General features: G+C 52.3%; 2 protein-coding genes across 3 annotated transcripts in view; one reads left to right on the top strand and one right to left on the bottom strand.

The window, feature by feature from the left end:
• Window positions 1–17,566, top strand: part of LOC138283065 (lymphocyte antigen 6E-like) — a 297,207-nt gene that overhangs the window by 154,866 nt on the left and 124,775 nt on the right. The gene's annotated exons all lie outside the window — the stretch shown is intronic.
• Window positions 1–17,566, bottom strand: part of LOC138283066 (lymphocyte antigen 6E-like) — a 120,755-nt gene that overhangs the window by 44,118 nt on the left and 59,071 nt on the right. For both annotated transcript variants that reach the window (XR_011201052.1, XM_069221213.1), the window contains exon 3: window positions 1,667–1,858. Coding sequence is in view for 1 of the 2 variants with exons in the window: in XM_069221213.1 (XP_069077314.1) it covers window positions 1,668–1,858 (191 nt within the window). In the remaining variant the exon portion in view is untranslated. The remainder of the gene's footprint in view (window positions 1–1,666; window positions 1,859–17,566) is intronic.

Genomic DNA, 17,566 nt, shown 5'->3' with positions numbered 1-17,566 from the left:
GGTGCTTGCTAAACCTAGAGTAACCCAAGGCCACCTTCCATGCCCCGCGGTGCTTGGTAAATCTAGAGCAACCCAAGGCCACCTTCCATGCCCCACGGTGCTTTGTAAATCTAGAGTAACGCAAGGCCACCTTCCATGCCCTGCGGTGCTTGGTAAATCTAGAGTAACCCAAGGCCACCTTCCATGCCCTGCGGTGCTTGGTAAATCTAGAGCAACCCAAGCCGCCTTCCATGCCAGCGGTGCTTGGTAAATCTAGAGTAACCCAAGGCCACCTTCCATGCCAGTGGTGCTTGGTAAATCTGGAGTAACCCAAGGCCACCTTCCATGCCCTGCGGTGCTTGGTAAATCTAGAGTAACGCCAGGCCACCTTCTATGCCCTGCGGTGCTTGGTAAATCTAGAGTAACGCCAGGCAGCCTTGCATTACTCTCCACCAAGTTGGTGTTCCCTGGGTGGAGCATGTGTTCCCACACATCCATCCATGATATTTTGTGCATTCCCAGATTTACAGTGAGTGGGAGACCTGGGAATGTGTCAAAATGCTACTCTTTGCCAGGGGAGACATAACAAGGAGAAAAATGTTTCTCTCTCCTCGTTTGCTCCTCTTTCTAGGTATGCTGCATTCTGCAACACTCATCGAACGAGGAACAGACCTCAGAGGGGCACAAACACTCCTGCCTATAACACAGGCACCCTTGCATGATGGCACAAGGGCACCAATATGGGCGCGAGGCAGCACCTTCCGAGCCAGCGCTACGAGAGGACTGGAATGACCGTATAATGTAAATAAGGCACAGTCCTGCCCTCTCCCTTTCATGCAGTATTACATTGCCTGAACGTGTAATAAACCTGGACCACAATGTTCAGTAATCCACAGCTACAAAGCTTCATTAGACTTTGGTGGAGTGATTACTCCATCTCACATGTGGTGGATATCCTGTCCATCATTGTACACCTGGATTACAGCCTTCGGCGTCTGTGATACACCAGATGCGATACCTAACAGGTTGTTAGACTGAGTAATATTAAGACTTGTGGACTCTGTGGAAATGAGGTTGAGATTTTCAGTACCTAATACCGATGGGGTGTGACAAGACAGGTAGACTACAGTGAGGGCTACCGTGGTTGTGGCCTCTGTGGATGGGTCTTTGGCTTTCCTTTCCACATCCAAGATGGCGTCCAGCAGGGTCATGGTGGAGAGTTCTCTTCTATTCTCAAACCGTTGTCAGGCTAATGCCATGGGAATCTGCCAGTGTGGTGGTGCGGAGGGCAGTGGCCCCGGTTAGAGCAGAGGTAAGAGAACTACACACTAAGGGCCAGATTTGTTAAAAAGTCTTACAACGCAGCAAGACATCTTGATATGGTACATTCCTGCTCTCCCTCTGTGCTGATGCATTGAATGCAGCCTATCTCCGTGGTGCCTTCGACACGGGGCAAGGAAACCCGTATTACAGGCAGGATTGTTTTTGGGCAGGAAGGGACACCTTCTGAATAGAAAAAAGGAAGGAATCAGGAGAATTAAAGATATTTCACCTTGTTACACCTCCCCTGGAGATGCGTAGCATTTTGAGGCAACCCGACGTTTACTAGTGTTATTAAATCTGGGACTCACTTGATAAGAACCAGAAACCCAAGTGAAGGAGACATGTCGTACCGACCCCTTCTTACCTCATAGCCAGACTCTGAGCAGTAGGTAGCCAACACTTGCTGCTAGCGACATCGCTGTGCTGCTGAGCCACATACTGCTTGCTCCGTTGCACAGGTCAGTACTGCAGCAGTAACTAGAACTGTAGATCCCTCTGGTGGTGCCAGAGACGGACCTACACAGCGCTTCACAGCTCTTGCTCACAGTTGTGGTCTCTGTAGAGAAACAAAGAAAGGTAATTCAGAAAGGACGTACGAGCTGAAGAGTCCTGGTACAATTCACTACTTTCTGAACACCACCCCTCGCCCCTCCCATAAACATCAGACCCCAGATTTGCTAAGATTTGCGTGGTGGTTGTATCACTTGAGTGGCACAGTCCTGACACATAACTTTTTTTGGTATTTGCTAAGCCATTCAAAGCCGCTTTGTGTGGCTTTGTGTGGTGTAGTAAGTACCAAGTAATGCAACCCGCTGCACAGCGCTGCCTTGGTTACTGTGCGTCGGGTAGGTATTACATGGTGGTGCGTCGGGCAGTCCCATGCATCCACCCAGGTAATGTGACACAAACTTTATGTCTCCTTGTTACTTCCACTTTTCTTGGTGCTTCATTCAGCAGCACACACAGAAGGAGGAATATTCCTCAAGGATTGCTTTTCTGCAGGGAGGTGATTTCCCTTCCTGCACCAAACAATCCTGAAGGTAGTGCAGGCACCCTTGCCCTGCATTGGCGCTGCGGAGCACACAGTGCACCACCACTGGTGGAGAGCAAAAGTGCACAATGTCTTAGTACACTGGTTCCCAACCTGTGGTCCGGGACCCCTGGGGGTCTGCAAAGCCTCCTCAGGGGGTCGGAGACTGCTTAAAAAAATAAATATTAACAGATTAGGTCCCCAGCTTCCAGTGATGACTCAGTGGAGGGGTCTTGGATTCCAACAATGATTCAGGGGGGGGGGCCCGGGTTCCAGTAATGATAAAGTGGGGGTCCACAGAAGTCAAAAGTTTGGGAACCACTGACTTAGTAGATATGGCACAGTTCTGCTCGCTCCCTTCCAAGCAATGAATCACAGCACATTGCCACACACACATTCATGTTCACATTGATGGCCGTTCACATGTACACGTATGTGCACATAGACACCCACTCACACACACATGCAATCACATACAATACTAGCCTACTTCTACATTATCATTTCCTACCTCTTATATTTTCCTACGTATTCCAAACAGGCACCAAAAGTGTCAATACAAATTGACACTTTTCTGCTCTGAAAATACTCTCGTCCACTGTTGGCCACTCATTAATAGATGCAGCCACTCCAAAGTCACGCCGTACATTATCTATGGGCCTGATTTAGAGCTTGTCGGAGGGGAATACTCTGTCACAGATGTGACGGACATCTCCTCCACCTTTTATGATCCCGTAATATCCTATGGAGATTGTAATATGGGATATCTACAGGTTTGCGATGGGGTAACCCCTCCACCAAGATCTAAATCAGGCCTTCAGATTGGTGGGGAGACATGGACTATGAGACTGCCCGTATTTATCTGCTGTTTAGGGACACACGAACTCAGTGACTCTGTGCAACACACGTCAGCGACACTCGTTGATGCATTCACAACAGGAAGAGCTATTTGTAGAATCGTACACAGAGTGAGGAGGGATTCAAGTTTTGCTTTGCCCAAGCTTGTGTAGCCAATGTACCAGTAGTACGGTGAGCACAGGGCCCATGTCTCTGCACACATTCAACGCACTGCCACGTGGCCACGATTGATTCCCAGCTGCTGAGATTAATTCAAGTTTTCCATCCATCACTTTTTTGTATTCTTAAGTGTGACAGGTGTGCCCCTGACTCAAGAATCCCAATTAGGATTAAGAAGGTCTTGGAATACTTGTTTGCAAGTTCAGGAGGACTTTGTTTGCCACTCAGGTCCGGGCTGCAGCTACTGGGGTAGGACCAAATCTGGTTTGCAAATGGTGCGGTTTAATCTGAGGTGGCACGGTGAACAAACAATATTGGAAGAGATGTGGCCCTGAGTAATTACCAGTGACTTAGATTCATTTAAGCGTTCCGTCCATCATCGTTTGTATTCCCACCCCTTTTTCTGACATGGAGAAGGAAGATTTTCAAGAAGTATTAGAAAGTGTGTCCTCCTTTTATATTCTTGAGCTGTAACCATCATTTTAATGACGAGATGAAACCCCTAATTTTGTTCATTTACTGCAGTCTGCACCATAGTACATTTCTGAAGTTCTGCAGCCCCTGTTCCAGCAGCGTGGTCTTCAAAGGAGGCTCGTTTAAGTCATGAAACATTTAAGTTGCTGCAGTTGTACCTGTTGAGAAGCTGCAATAAAACACTGGAGAACCAACAGACAGACTGATGCTGCTCGTGGAAGTACATGTTTACTGAGCCAGTCAGATTGTCTTCTCACCTGGGTGAGGAACATATTTGTAGATCTTCATAAAATGTGTCCCCTTTTTGGCTTCTGGAGAACCTTCCACAACCTCTATAACAGAATTACTAGAGAAAACGATATTCTCTCAAACATGGTTCATCAAATCCCAGCAGACGATCAGCACTTTTCAAAGGGTGAAATCTACTTAGAACTCATCACAATTCCTAAACTTAAAATATACCACCAATAAATTATTTCTATTGTGGGTGAAATCTGGTGTCACCTCTATGTTTTCTCCTTTTTGTGAGACTCTTAACCAGGCATTCACTACAATGCATTTCAAAGGAACGAAAATGGTGGAACTTTATCACTGAAAATAAAATGCAAGAGCTGTGCTCCTTCCTACCTTCCTCTGAAGTAATTAATGAAAACCACACCACCTAGCGAATAATTTTGTGAAACCACAACGAAATACCAAATAGGGGATTTTAAGTGCTCCCCATAAATCTGGACAATGCATTATTTGATATGGAAAGATGGCCTCGCGAACCTCTTTAATTCTGTGAGGTGGCATGGTCAAGGGGTTGAGCAGATGTTAGGACAGCTGTAAAGAGAGATAGAATATCTGACAAGAGTTCTTTTTGTATAAAAGCACCAGACTTTAATGACACCTTTTAGATTGTTTTAAAAAGACAAGCCTTGATAATGTGATTACATTAAGAAATAGCGAGGAGACAATGGGGGTCATTCTGACCCTGGCGGTAAAAGGCGCTTACCGCTGGTCAGAAGACCGCCATAACACCGCCGCGGTCGCGGTAAACCGCCACGGACATTCTGACCCGCAACTGCCAAACCGCCAAAAACCCGACCTCCACAGAAGGCCGCCACACCAACGGGCAGCGAAAAACTGTCGGTGACCAAACCTGCACCGTCACGCCAACAGAAATACGCCCATGCCATTCCGACCCACGAATCCACGCGGCGGTCTTTCAACCGCGGTATTCCATTGGCGGTACACCCCACCGCGGTCAAAATACACACCCAGCTCCAAAACACAGCCACATTGGACAATTTGAAATACACACACCTGATACACATACATGGACCACTCCCACACATCCAAACAACTATAAAACACACACCCACATCACCCACAAACCCCCACTATTAGAAAATCGGAGAGAAGGCGAGAGATAGAGAGAGAGAGCACAGCGAACGAAAACCACAACACACAGAGGAACTCAACATCATCACCCACACTACATCCACGCACAAAACACCACACACCACCACACTCATCACCACAAACACCACCCCACACCTCATCCACACCACCCCATGGCACCCCAAAGACACCCCAGGTTCTCGGACGCAGAACTCAGGGTCATGGTGGAGGAAATCATCAGGGTAGAGCCCCAGCTCTTCGGGACACAGGTGCAGCACACCTCAATAGCCAGGAAGATGGAGCTATGGCAAAGGATAGTCGACAGGGTCAACGCTGTGGGACAGCATCCCAGACATCGGGAAGGCATCCGAAAGCGGTGGAACGACCTACGGGGGAAGGTGCGGTCGATGGTGTCGCGCCACAACATCGCGGTGCAGAAGACTGGCGGCGGACCCCCACCTACTCCACCAGAATTCACAGCATGGGAGGAACAAGTCTTGAACATCCTGCATCCTGAGGGCCTCGCAGGAGTAGGCGGAGGAATGGACTCTGGTAAGTCTAATCTCAACTACTTCATCCCCCCCACCCACCAGCATGCCAACCCACACCCCCACCCTCACCCCCAACCCCCCATCACACATCCTCCCTGCTAATGTCTCACCAGCACAACCCACCCATCCCAACACCAAGCCCTGCATGCCACCACAAACCATGGACACCCATCACCTAAGCATGACCACTGCACATACCCACCCCCCCCACAAACCACCCTCACAAACACCTCCTCCAAGGGAATGCCAGCACTGGGGGACAAGTGCACCCACACATTGCACGCTATGGCACACACAGAACCAATAACCATACTCTTATACCCCTGCAGGACCTGAACGCCAACACACCGCCCAGGAGGGTTCAGAAATGTCCATCCCACCCCCAGAACAGGCCCCCAGTGATGACAGCAGCTCTGTCGACCTGGAACCAGATGACCAGCCCGGACCATCGGGGACCTCTGGACAGTCGGTTCCCCTCAGACAGGCACAGGCCACAGCAGACCTACCCCCCTCTGGGAACACCAGCACAGCACCCACCCAGCGGGCCCATGCTTCTGTTTCCAGGACAGGTCAAGCAGCGGTGTGTCTACCACTACAGGGCACCCAGGTTAACCCACCACCCCAACAACACCAGGGACCTGGGGGCAGTGGTAGTGGGCACACGGTCCAGGGGACAGAGGCCCAGGAACAAAGGGGAACTGGGAGGGCTGCTGTGCGACAGAGGGAGGACAGGCCTAGGGAACCCACTCTCCACGAGGCCCTCACCTCCATCATGGGAGTGTACCACCACTCCCAAGAGACGATGGTGACGGTCCTGGCCAGGTTCCAGGAGATCCAGGCCATGCAGGAGGAACAGTACATGGGGTTCCCGGGAAGAACTCCGCAACATCAGTTCCGCAATGGGTACAATCGTCGTGGCACTCAACCTGATTGTCACCACATTGCGGGACCATGTGGCCCCCCAAAGGGCCCCTGTCACTAGCATGGAGGAAGAACAGCCGACCACCTCCGCCGGCGCTAGTGGACAGGAGGCCCCTACACAACAGCAACGGGTCACACAAACCCCACCCCCTGCAGAAGAAGAACCACCCCGCAAGAAAGGCCTGAGATCACGTAAGAAGACAGAGTAGGATGTCAAGACCCCCGCCATGCAAGGATACCCCCGGATGTCATCCCACTGTCCCACTTGTTCACCCTGTCCAACCTTAAACTGCCCCTGCTCCATCTTCCACAGGCATATGGACAATGCACCTGTGAGACTGAGAGTCTGGACTTTGCCATGGACAGTCCTCCACCATCACCCATCACCGTTTTTGAACAATTCCACAATATTTGCACTTCAATAAACACACTTATTGCACAAAATCCATCTGTTTTTTTTTTTAAACAAATGTATTTGACAAAACCGATCAAAATTGTCCAGTTACATTGTGATGACAACATACCACTGTCACACAGCTGTAGTCCATGGGGAAACAAAGCAGAGGTCACGCCGTGGGGCCCACATCTCTGAAATTGGAAGGGAAAGTCACAACTCAGTTACCATACATTGGGGGGAAAGGTCAGACAGTAGAGATCCAGTAGTCTATAAGAATTGTTAAAATGCCGGTGTTGAGTCTTACCTGTGTGTTACTGAAAATACTGCTGTATCACTGTGTCCCTGTTGTCTGTGTCGTCCTCTTCGTCTTCCTCCTCTTCACTCTCCGCAGGCTCCACAGCGGCCACAACACCACCATCTGGACCATCCTCCTGCAGGAAAGGCACCTGGCATCGCAAAGCCAAGTTGTGAAGCATGCAGCAGGCCACGATGATATGGCACACCTTCTTTGGTGAGTACATTAGGGATCCCCCTGTCATATGCAGGCACCTAAACCTGGCCTTCAGGAGGCCGAAGGTCCGCTCGATCACCCTCCTAGTACGCCCATGGGCATCATTGTACCGTTCCTCTGCCCTTGTCCTGGGATTCCTAACTGGGGTCATTAGCCACGGGAGGTTGGGGTAACCAGAGTCACCAATTAGCCACACACGGTGTCTCTGTAGCTGTTCCATCACATAAGGTATGCTGCTATTTCGCATGACGTACACGTCATGCACTGGCCCTGGGAACTTGGCATTTACATGGGAGATGTACTGGTCAGCCAAACAGACCACCTGGACATTCATCGAATGATAACTTTTTCTGTTCCTGTACACCTGTTCACTGTCTCTGGGGGGGACCAAAGCCACATGGGTCCCATCAATGGCACCAATGATGTTGGGAATATGTCCAAGGGCATAGAAATCACCCTTCACTGTAGCCAAGTCCCCCACCTCAGGGAAAATGATGTAGCTCCGCATGTATTTCATCAGGGCAGACAACACTCTGGACAATACCTTGGAAAACATAGGCTGAGACATCCCAGATGAAATGGCCACTGTAGTTTGAAATGATCCACTAGCCAAAAAATGGAGTACTGACAGCACCTGCACTAGAGGGGGAATCCCTGTGGGTTGGCGGATGGGTGACATCAGGTCTGGCTCCAGCTGGGCACACAGTTCCTGTATAGTGGCACGGTTAAGTCTGTAGGTGAGTATGACATGTCGTTCTTCCATTGTTGACAGGTCCACCAGCGGGCTGTAAACGGGAACATTCCTCCGTCTCCTCGCAAGTCCCAGCGGACGGTACCTAGGAAGGACAACATGGAGCACAGAGTCAATCAACCCACAGGTACGTTCCCACAGCTTGCACAGTACACGATTCTCAATGCATTGAATGGCTTGTATGAGTGTCGATGCAAGGCCTAGGCATGTGTGACGCAGTAGAAATTAAGCCATGTGGGCCCTTGAAATGGCGGCTGCCTGACCTGTGAAGTGCAACAGTGGGATGTGAGGTCAATGCGCTGGCGTGGCACACCGTGGCGGTAGGCGGTCGAAGACTGCAGCGCAAAGCCGCATTGGTTAACATTGAACCCTATGGGTTTCAGGAGCCAATGATGATGTGCGCCAGCGGTCGCGGTACGCACCGCCGCGGTACGCACCGCCGCTGCCGTAAACGCCATTTTCTATCTGCTTAATCACTCGAGACCTGAGCATCCACAGGAGAGGACCTATACTGCAAGTGCTGCTGTGACCTCTGTGACCTCGGTCTGGAAGTGATAATGGCTGCTGCGACTGGGGAAAGGGCCCCCGCCTTCAGTTCAGAAGAGTTGGAGAAGCTCGTGGACGGGGTCCTCCCCCAGTATGCGCTACTCTACGGTCCTCCAGACCAACAGGTGAGTACACTGGGACCATGCTTAGTGGCCAATGCCTGGGATGAGTGGGGTGGATGTACGATGGAGGGGAGGGGAGCGAATGAGGAATGCATCGCACAACAGATGAGAGCATGTGCCACATGGCAAGGTTGGGGAGGGGGGGCCACTCACATCGACCATGCAGAAAAATGATGATGTTTCTTCCCCCCCTGTACATGTCACATAGGTCAGCGCCCATCAGAAGATCGAGATTTGGCGTGCCATCGCCAAGGACGTCCGGGCCCTGGGGGTCCACAACAGACGGGGCACCCACTGCCGCAAGAGTTGGGAGGACATCCGCCGCGGGAGCAGGAAGACCGCTGAGGCTCTGCTGGGGATGGCCTCCCAACCTAGGAGGGGTGCCAGTCGTACATTGACCCCCCTAATGTCCCGGATCCTGGCGGTGGCCTCCCCCGATTTGGATGGGCGCCTGAGGATATCACAGCAGACACAAGGGGGTGAGTACCAGCACATTCAGCTATCTTTGCGCGCAGTGGAGGTGCCTGGGTGGGGGAGGAGGGCTGTGGGTATCCCTAGGCCAGGGCGATTTCTGTAGGCTAGGCCCCTCCGTGAGGCATGGCCCTGTGCCCCCGCCCACCACCTCTGTAGGGTGCCTAGTAAAGCTAGTCATGGACCTGTGTCATCTATGTGGGCAGTTGTCGTCCATAGGCTTGTAGGCCATGTCCCAGTGATTGAGTAGTGTACCCCAAGTGCGCAGCGTAGTGCAGTGGGCTTCTGTGTCTGTCCTCTCCACCAACGGTGTCGCCAATGCATGCACTCAACTTGTCTTTATTTCTCCCCCCCCCCATTTTTTTGTATTCCTGTTCATGTGTGCATTAGCATCATCAGGCGGAGGAGAAGTGGCACCGGCGCACGAGGGAGCTGCATCTCACATGGCCCCGGAGGGCCATGCAACAGACTCCGAGTTGACCAGTGAGACGGAGGGCGAGGGGGGCTCCACAACGGGGACCCGTGCAGACGTCAGCGACACCGACACATCCTCGGAAGGGAGCTCCCTTGCGGTGGCGGCAACATCCGTGCCCACCGCTACAACAGGTACAGCCGCCACCTAGCAGCCCCTCAGCGTTCGGCCCGTGCCCACACGGCCAGGAAGCCGGCCATCTCCTTCGCCCCAGGCACCTCAGGCCCTGCCCCAGACACCCCTGCTGCCCTCAGTGAGGAGGTCATTGACCTCCTGAGGACCATCATTGTTGGTTAGTCTACCCTTTTGAATGCCATCCAGGGTGTAGAAAGGGAGGTGCATTGGAGCAAGGCATACCTGGAGGGCATTCATTCGGGTCAGGCTGCCCATCAGCGATCGTTCAACGCTCTGGCCTCAGCACTGACGGCAGCCATTGTCCCTGTCTCCAGCCTCCCTCTTCCAACTCCCTCCACCCAGTCCCACTCCCCTGTTCCTCTGCCTATCCCATCCACACCTACAGACCAGCCTGCACACACCTCAACACCCAAGGGCAGCTCATCCAGACATAAGCACCACAGATCACACAAGCATTCACCCAAGCATCATCCAGATACAGACATGCCAACAGCCACTACCTCCTCTGTGTCCCCCACCTCATCGTCTCCCTCCTCCCTCCCTGTGACGTCTACACTCACACCTGCATGCACACCACCATCAGCCAGTACGTCCATCACCAGCACACCCTCCAGACCAGTCCGCACACGTGCAGTCACCACCCCCACTGCCATGTACACGTCCCCTGTGTCCTCTCCCAATGTGTCTGTCACCCCCTCTTCCAAACCACACAAACGCAGGCAGGAACCCACCCAACAGCCATCCACCTCACAACAGCCTCCGTCACAAGCACCTGCACCCAAAGACAGCACACTTGACTCTCCTACAACCACATCCTCTTCCTCCACACCCATACCCACTCCAGCTACCCTTCCCATTGCTCCCAAAAAGCTTTTCCTCTCAAAATTGAACCTCTTTCCATCACCTGACCCACCCCTCCATCTCGTAAGAGTTCAAAAAACACCTCTGCCACCACCAGCCCTGCATCTCCTAAGACCATAGTGCATGGCTATTGGAGTCCACCAGCTCCTAGGGCAGGAATATCGGCCAGCAGCAAGGGGACAGCCAGCCCCCCCCTGGGAAGAGGACCAAAAAAGTGAAGGGCCGGCGCGACAGGCCTGAGACGGCTGCCCTCAAGGACAGTAGCCTTGCCCCGTCACCTGCCACATCCACTAAGGGAGGCAAGGGCCCCAGAGAGTCTGCAAAGGAGGGCAAGGGCAGCAGGGCGGACAAGTCAGGCAGCAGCCGACCTGGCCAGGAGGGCCCCACCAGCCCCATTCCGGGTGTGTCGGAGGGCCCAGGACTCCATCACAGGAGGGCCCCGCAACCGAAAGGTCGGATGGTGACTGAGCGGGAAGTATTGGCCAGGTGTGGTTCCCTAGAAACACAAGACAAGCACCGCTGAACAGGGCCCCGCCAAGACAGGCACAGCTGAACAGGGCCCCGCCGTGAGAAGCACCGCTGAACAGGGGCCGCCGTGAGAAGCACTGCTGAACAGGGCCCGCCAAGACAGGCACTGCTGAACAGGGCCCCGCCAAGACAGGCACCGCTGAACAGGGCCCCGCCAAGACAGGCACCGCTGAACAGGGCCCCGCCGTGAGAAGCACCGCTGAACAGAGGCCGCAGTGAGAAGCACCGCTGAACAGGGCCCCGCCAAGACAGGCACCGCTGAACAGGGCCCCGCCGTGAGAAGCACCGCTGAACAGGGGCCGCGCCGTGAGAAGCACCGCTGAACAGGGCCCCGCCAAGACAGGCACCGCTGAACAGGGCCCCGCCGTGAGAAGCACCGCTGAACAGGGGCCGCTGTGAGAAGCACCGCTGAACAGGGCCCCGCCAAGACAGGCACCGCTGAACAGGGCCCCGCCGTGAGAAGCACCGCTGAACAGGGCCCCGCCAAGACAGGCACCGCTGAACAGGGCCCCACCAAGACAGGCACCGCTGAACAGGGCCCCGCCGTGAGAAGCACCGCTGAACAGGGCCTGCCAAGACAGGCACCGCTGAACAGGGCCCCGCCGTGAGAAGCACCGCTGAACAGGGCCCTTCGTCTCATGCACCGCTCCGCTGGGCCCTTCCTCTCAAGCACTGCTGAACAGGGCCCTTCGTCTCAAGCACCGCTCCGCTGGGCCCTTCCTGTCAAGCACCGCTGAACAGGGCCCTTCCTGTCAAGCACCGCTCCGCTGGGCCCTTCCTGTCAAGCACCGCTGAACAGGGCCCTTCATCTCAAGCACCGCTCCGCTGGGCCCTTCCTGTCAAGCACCGCTCCACTGGGCCCTTCCTCTCAAGCACCGCTCCGCTGGGCCCTTCCTGTCAAGCACCGCTCCGCTGGGCCCTTCATCTCAAGCACCGCTCCGCTGGGCCCTTCATCTCAAGCACCGCTCCGCTGGGCCCTTCCTGTCAAGCACCGCTCCGCTGGGCCCTTCCTCTCAAGCACCGCTCCGCTGGGCCCTTCATCTCAAGCACCGGTCCGCTGGGCCCTTCCTGTCAAGCACCGCTCCGCTGGGCCCTTCCTCTCAAGCACCGCTCCGCTGGGCCCTTCCTGTCAAGCACCGCTGAACAGGGCCCTTCCTGTCAAGCACCGCTCCGCTGGGCCCTTCCTATCAAGCACCGCTGAACAGGGCCCTTCCTGTCAAGCACCGCTCCGCTGGGCCCTTCCTGTCAAGCACCGCTCCGCTGGGCCATTCCTCTCAAGCACCGCTCCGCTGGGCCCTTCCTGTCAAGCACCGCTCCGCAGGGCCCTTCATCTCAAGCACCGCTCCGCTGGGCCCTTCCTGTCAAGCACCGCTCCGCTGGGCCCTTCATCTCAAGCACCGCTCCGCTGGGCCCTTCCTGTCAAGCACCGCTCCGCTGGGCCCTTCCTCTCAAGCACTGCTCCGCTGGGCCCTTCCTGTCAAGCACCGCTCCGCTGTGCCCTTCATCTCAAGCACCGCTCCGCTGGGCCATTCCTCTCAAGCACCGCTCCGCTGGGCCCTTCCTGTCAAGCACCGCTCCGCAGGGCCCTTCATCTCAAGCACCGCTCCGCTGGGCCCTTCCTGTCAAGCACCGCTCCGCTGGGCCCTTCATCTCAAGCACCGCTCCGCTGGGCCCTTCCTGTCAAGCACCGCTCCGCTGGGCCCTTCCTCTCAAGCACTGCTCCGCTGGGCCCTTCCTGTCAAGCACCGCTCCGCTGTGCCCTTCCTCTCAAGCACCGCTGGCCCATTGGCAGGCCCGGATCTGTGTCGGGCAGGGCTTCACGAGGCACTCTGGCCACCATGCCTCCTCCATGACCAGTGGAGTCTGTAATCCACCTGATGGACTGTGGCTTTGCACTCCCCAGGATGGTCCAGTGGGCAATCCACCCACTGTCTGGACTTGATAGACTGTGGCTTTGCACTCCCCAGGATGGTCCAGTGGGCAATCCATCCAGTGTAGAGACTTGTGAGACTGTGGCTTTGCACTCCCCAGGATGGTACAGTGGCCATGGAGGCCCTTCGTGGATCTGGCGTTGTGGACTCATGTTGCTGAGGTGCCCCCCCTTCCCTTCCCCCTGAGGTGCCTGTAGTTTATTTTTGTGATGCCCCAGCAGTGTTCTCTCCAATGGACTCGGTCTCGTGTGTGGGCTTTGCCCATGTGTTAATGCACATTGGTCCACGAACAATAGAAGGTTGCCAAACTGTGCCGGACTTTTGCACCATGTATATATTGTTACTGATGTTATTTATTTAATTGATATATTTCATACTTCACATTACTTAAAATTTCCTATAATATACTTTTAATGATCATTTCCTTTTGTTTTTGCATTATTCCGTGGGGTTTGGGGGTGTCACTCTGACTTGTTAATCTGCATTGGTGTGTAGGTATTTGGGTGGGGGTGTGGGGGGGTGGGTGTATCGCATATGTGTGTGCTCGTAATTTTTTCCCTCCCCCCTCCCCTGTGTCGTAGGTGCAGTACTCACAGTTGTCTTCTGCGCCGGCGTTCGTGCTCCTGGTAGAGGAGCAGGAAGACAATGGCTGGGAGGATGTGGAGTTCCGGTTCCATGCTGTCCCGATTCCGCGTGGAGTGTGTAGAGGTGAGCGTTTTCCATTTGAAAAGTCTGTTTCCGCCGTGTTTTTATCGGCGGGGCTCCCGCACCGGAAAAGGTAGCGGATTGGTGAGTCGTGATAGGGTGGGCGGTACATTGTCTGCTGCCTGTCTGTTGGCGGTGACCGCCGCGCTGTTTGTTTGTGCCGCCGCGGCGGTCGGAGTGTTAAAGTGGCGGGCTGTGTTAGCGGTTCCCGCCAGGGTCGGAATTCCATTTTTTCGACCGCCAGCCTGTTGGCGGGTTGGCCGCCGCATTAACACCGACCGCCAGGGTCAGAATGACCCCCAAAATTTATTAACGTACACATGTTAAAATAGCTTTCTTCCATAATTGATTGTTTTATTTGTTGAATATTTATATAGCATTAGATGACTTCATTATAGATTGTTAGTGTTTTGCAGAGGATGGGACCTATGAATTGTCGTTGACACCAGTCCATAGGATGGTCTTGTGTTTGATTGCTGTAGAAGTGGCTAAAATGGGGAGATTGCTTCGCTAACAAGAGCAGCTGTCCGGGTGCATTCTGGGGTGACCATACAACCATGGGTTGCTGTAATTTGTAATTGAGTGCTTCAGAGACCACACACACACTTTGCTATGTTTGTTGTATAAATGTATGCTATCTTTGGTGTTTCTTAACTGTTTCACAATCTCCATTAACTCTCTTGATTGTCTACAGGTTGTTTTCATATAAAAATTTAAAAATGAAATGAGAAGAATAGTTATAGAAAGCTTGGGCATAGGCATTTTTGGAATAATTCTGAATCATTACTAATCAATCATTACTTTTAATTCCAAAACAATAGAATTACAATGTAGGATTAATGACTAGACTATCCCTTTAATTTGATGAGACTTTGATTGATGGTTATTATTCAATCTCCATAGGGTGACTGAGTTTCTGGTGGGGTTGAGAGAGAGCCTATCAACTGAATAACAAGGAATACTTGGAATTAAGCTCTAGCAATGTCTCTCCATCCTCCACACTTTGCGTCACCTGAGAAAGGTGAATCTTCTCCCTGGTGGACCAACAATGCCTAGTGCCAGGCTATGCGGCCGTCAAGAAAAAACTCTGCGGCGGCCTTGGGTTTTCACAGTGGCATTCTTGGCCACCCGTAATAGGTAGGGATGCCCCAGTGGTGGGCTCCATCAGGTAGATTGCTCCAAAACTGACACCAGAAGAGACACCCATGGATATTTCCAGATGTGATGGGCATTGACCTTTCTACAAAGCACAGCAAGAAGATCAGAGCAATCCCTGTCAAACCTCCAAGACTCGGCCTATGGGTTGAGGAGTTATCTCACCCTCCCTTCCTGATCACAAACAGATTGCTTTGCTTCCAACAAGGTCTAGATCATCACACCTGATGCATTTTTCCAGTACTCTGGGAAGCCAAATGCAGTTGAACGTATACCAAAGATGTGCACAAGCAGCAGGTATGCAACATGCAAAGTCTGTAGCAAAAGTAGCAAAAGCTTGGCAAGATAAAGCCAAAGATTTAGGGGCTATAGCAATCGACATATTCCACCGTGAAGAGGTGAGTCCTCCATGGACACCCATTGATGTTGGATGTTAGCACATGGATGACGCAAAGGCTCCAGAGTAGCCTAATCCTGATGTAAATGCTACACGAGAATCTAATGGATGCTTCGGAGGAGCCCACTGCTGCTGTAAATCGAACAAAGTCTAGAGATGGACGCTTTGGAGAAGAGATTGCTGAAGATCTAGCGCAGAGAAGAGATGGGGACTTTAGAGAAGCCCACTGATGCTGTACCTCTTGCATAGAGAAGGTATGGAGGCTTTAGAGAAGCCCACTGATGCTGTACCTCTAGCACAGAGAAGAGATGGAGGCTTTGTAGGACCCACTGCTGCTGTAAATCCAACAAAGTCTAGAGATGAGGCTTTGGAGAAGAGATTGTTGAAGATCTAGCACAGAGAAGAGATGGGGACTTTAGAGAAGCCCACTGATGCTGTACCCCTTGCATAGAGAAGGTATGGATGCTTTGGAGGAGCCCTTTGCTGCTGTACATCTAGTGCTGAGAAGAGATGGAGGCTTCGGGGTAGCCCACTGATGCTGTACCCCTTGCATAGAGAAGGTATGGATGCTTTGGAGGAGCCCTTTGCTGCTGTACATCTAGCACTGAGAAGAGATGGGAGGAGTTTAATGCCAATCAGTCTCTAAGAAAGCACCATGCAAACATTATTTGCACAAATATATATAAACCATAAAACAGGTGCACAGATGATTTGACAAAGGTGCACACACTCACCTGCACATAGAAAACAATTACACACAGACGATTTACAAGGATGCGCTAATATACATGCACACACGTGTGCACATGCAAATACTGACCTAGACTTATGCTGGGCAAAATCACATCAGTTTTTGTCAGCCGAAATCTTGTTAAATTTCATCCGAATTTCAGCAAATTACACTTCTGCATTTAAGTGTGTTTTGTCAGTATCTTGCCGCTTTTTGTTAACCCGAGCGGTCATCTCATGTTGAAAGGTTTTGTGAGATGCTGACAGGAGGCTGCTTTGAGTAGAAACATGTCTTGGTGATACAGGCTCTGATCTATCTACTCTTGTGCTGGTGTCCTGCAAGGCTTTTATTGGGAGATGCACACTCAGGTAAAAAGATCACACAGAGTGATCTAAAGCACAACTTTGAGTAACTTAATTATTTTGCAGACTTGGAGGTTCAGGAATTTTGTTAGTTGTGAGTGCATAATTAAAGATTCCTCCAGGCCCAGACCAGGGCCCAGATTTACTAGATTCTCACCAGCGCCGTGCAGCAGTCACAACATCTGGCTGCGCTGTACGAGGAGAGAGCAGGAGGGCGCCATCTCTACAGAAACATGTGTCTCTCCTCCCCTCTCCCTAGCGCTGCAGTGCACCGTGCACACAGCGTTGCACCTCAGTGCAAGGGGGTCTGTGTGAGTCCGGCATAGGCTTTGTACTGCAAGGATTGCCTTCCAGTACGAAATGCTACGCATAGACTAACCTTAAAGCTTTCCCCACTCTGTGTGTGTACTGTACAGTGCGGTACGCATGCAAAGTCAGAAAAGAAAGGAGAAATGAAAGTATTTGTTGTGATAGCACCTTTTACGCAGAACCCTGTTTCCTTTTTTATATAAATAAGGTTTTGTGGCAAAAAACTAGGGTGGTGGCATGGGAATGCCCATGCACCAACCATGGAATACCCCCTTGGCACTAAGAATTGCAAAGAAGTGCCTTACGGTGCTTCACATTACTTTTAATTGATTTTCCAGCGTAAAATAAGTTTTGAGCTGGAAAGTACATAGATAAAAAAAGATTTTGCGTCAATTTGTGCCAATTTTCTGATGCAAACACGGCATAAAATCTTACGAAATATACCCCAGAATATCTCAAGTGCAATGACACCTTTGAGATATGTCTTACATGCCTTTGTGTC

This window comes from Pleurodeles waltl, chromosome 2_2 (assembly GCF_031143425.1).
Source record: "Pleurodeles waltl isolate 20211129_DDA chromosome 2_2, aPleWal1.hap1.20221129, whole genome shotgun sequence".
Classification (NCBI taxonomy): Eukaryota; Metazoa; Chordata; class Amphibia; order Caudata; family Salamandridae; genus Pleurodeles; species Pleurodeles waltl.
Note: the sequence above shows the minus strand (reverse complement) of the source record. Positions and strands in the feature narration are given on the sequence as shown.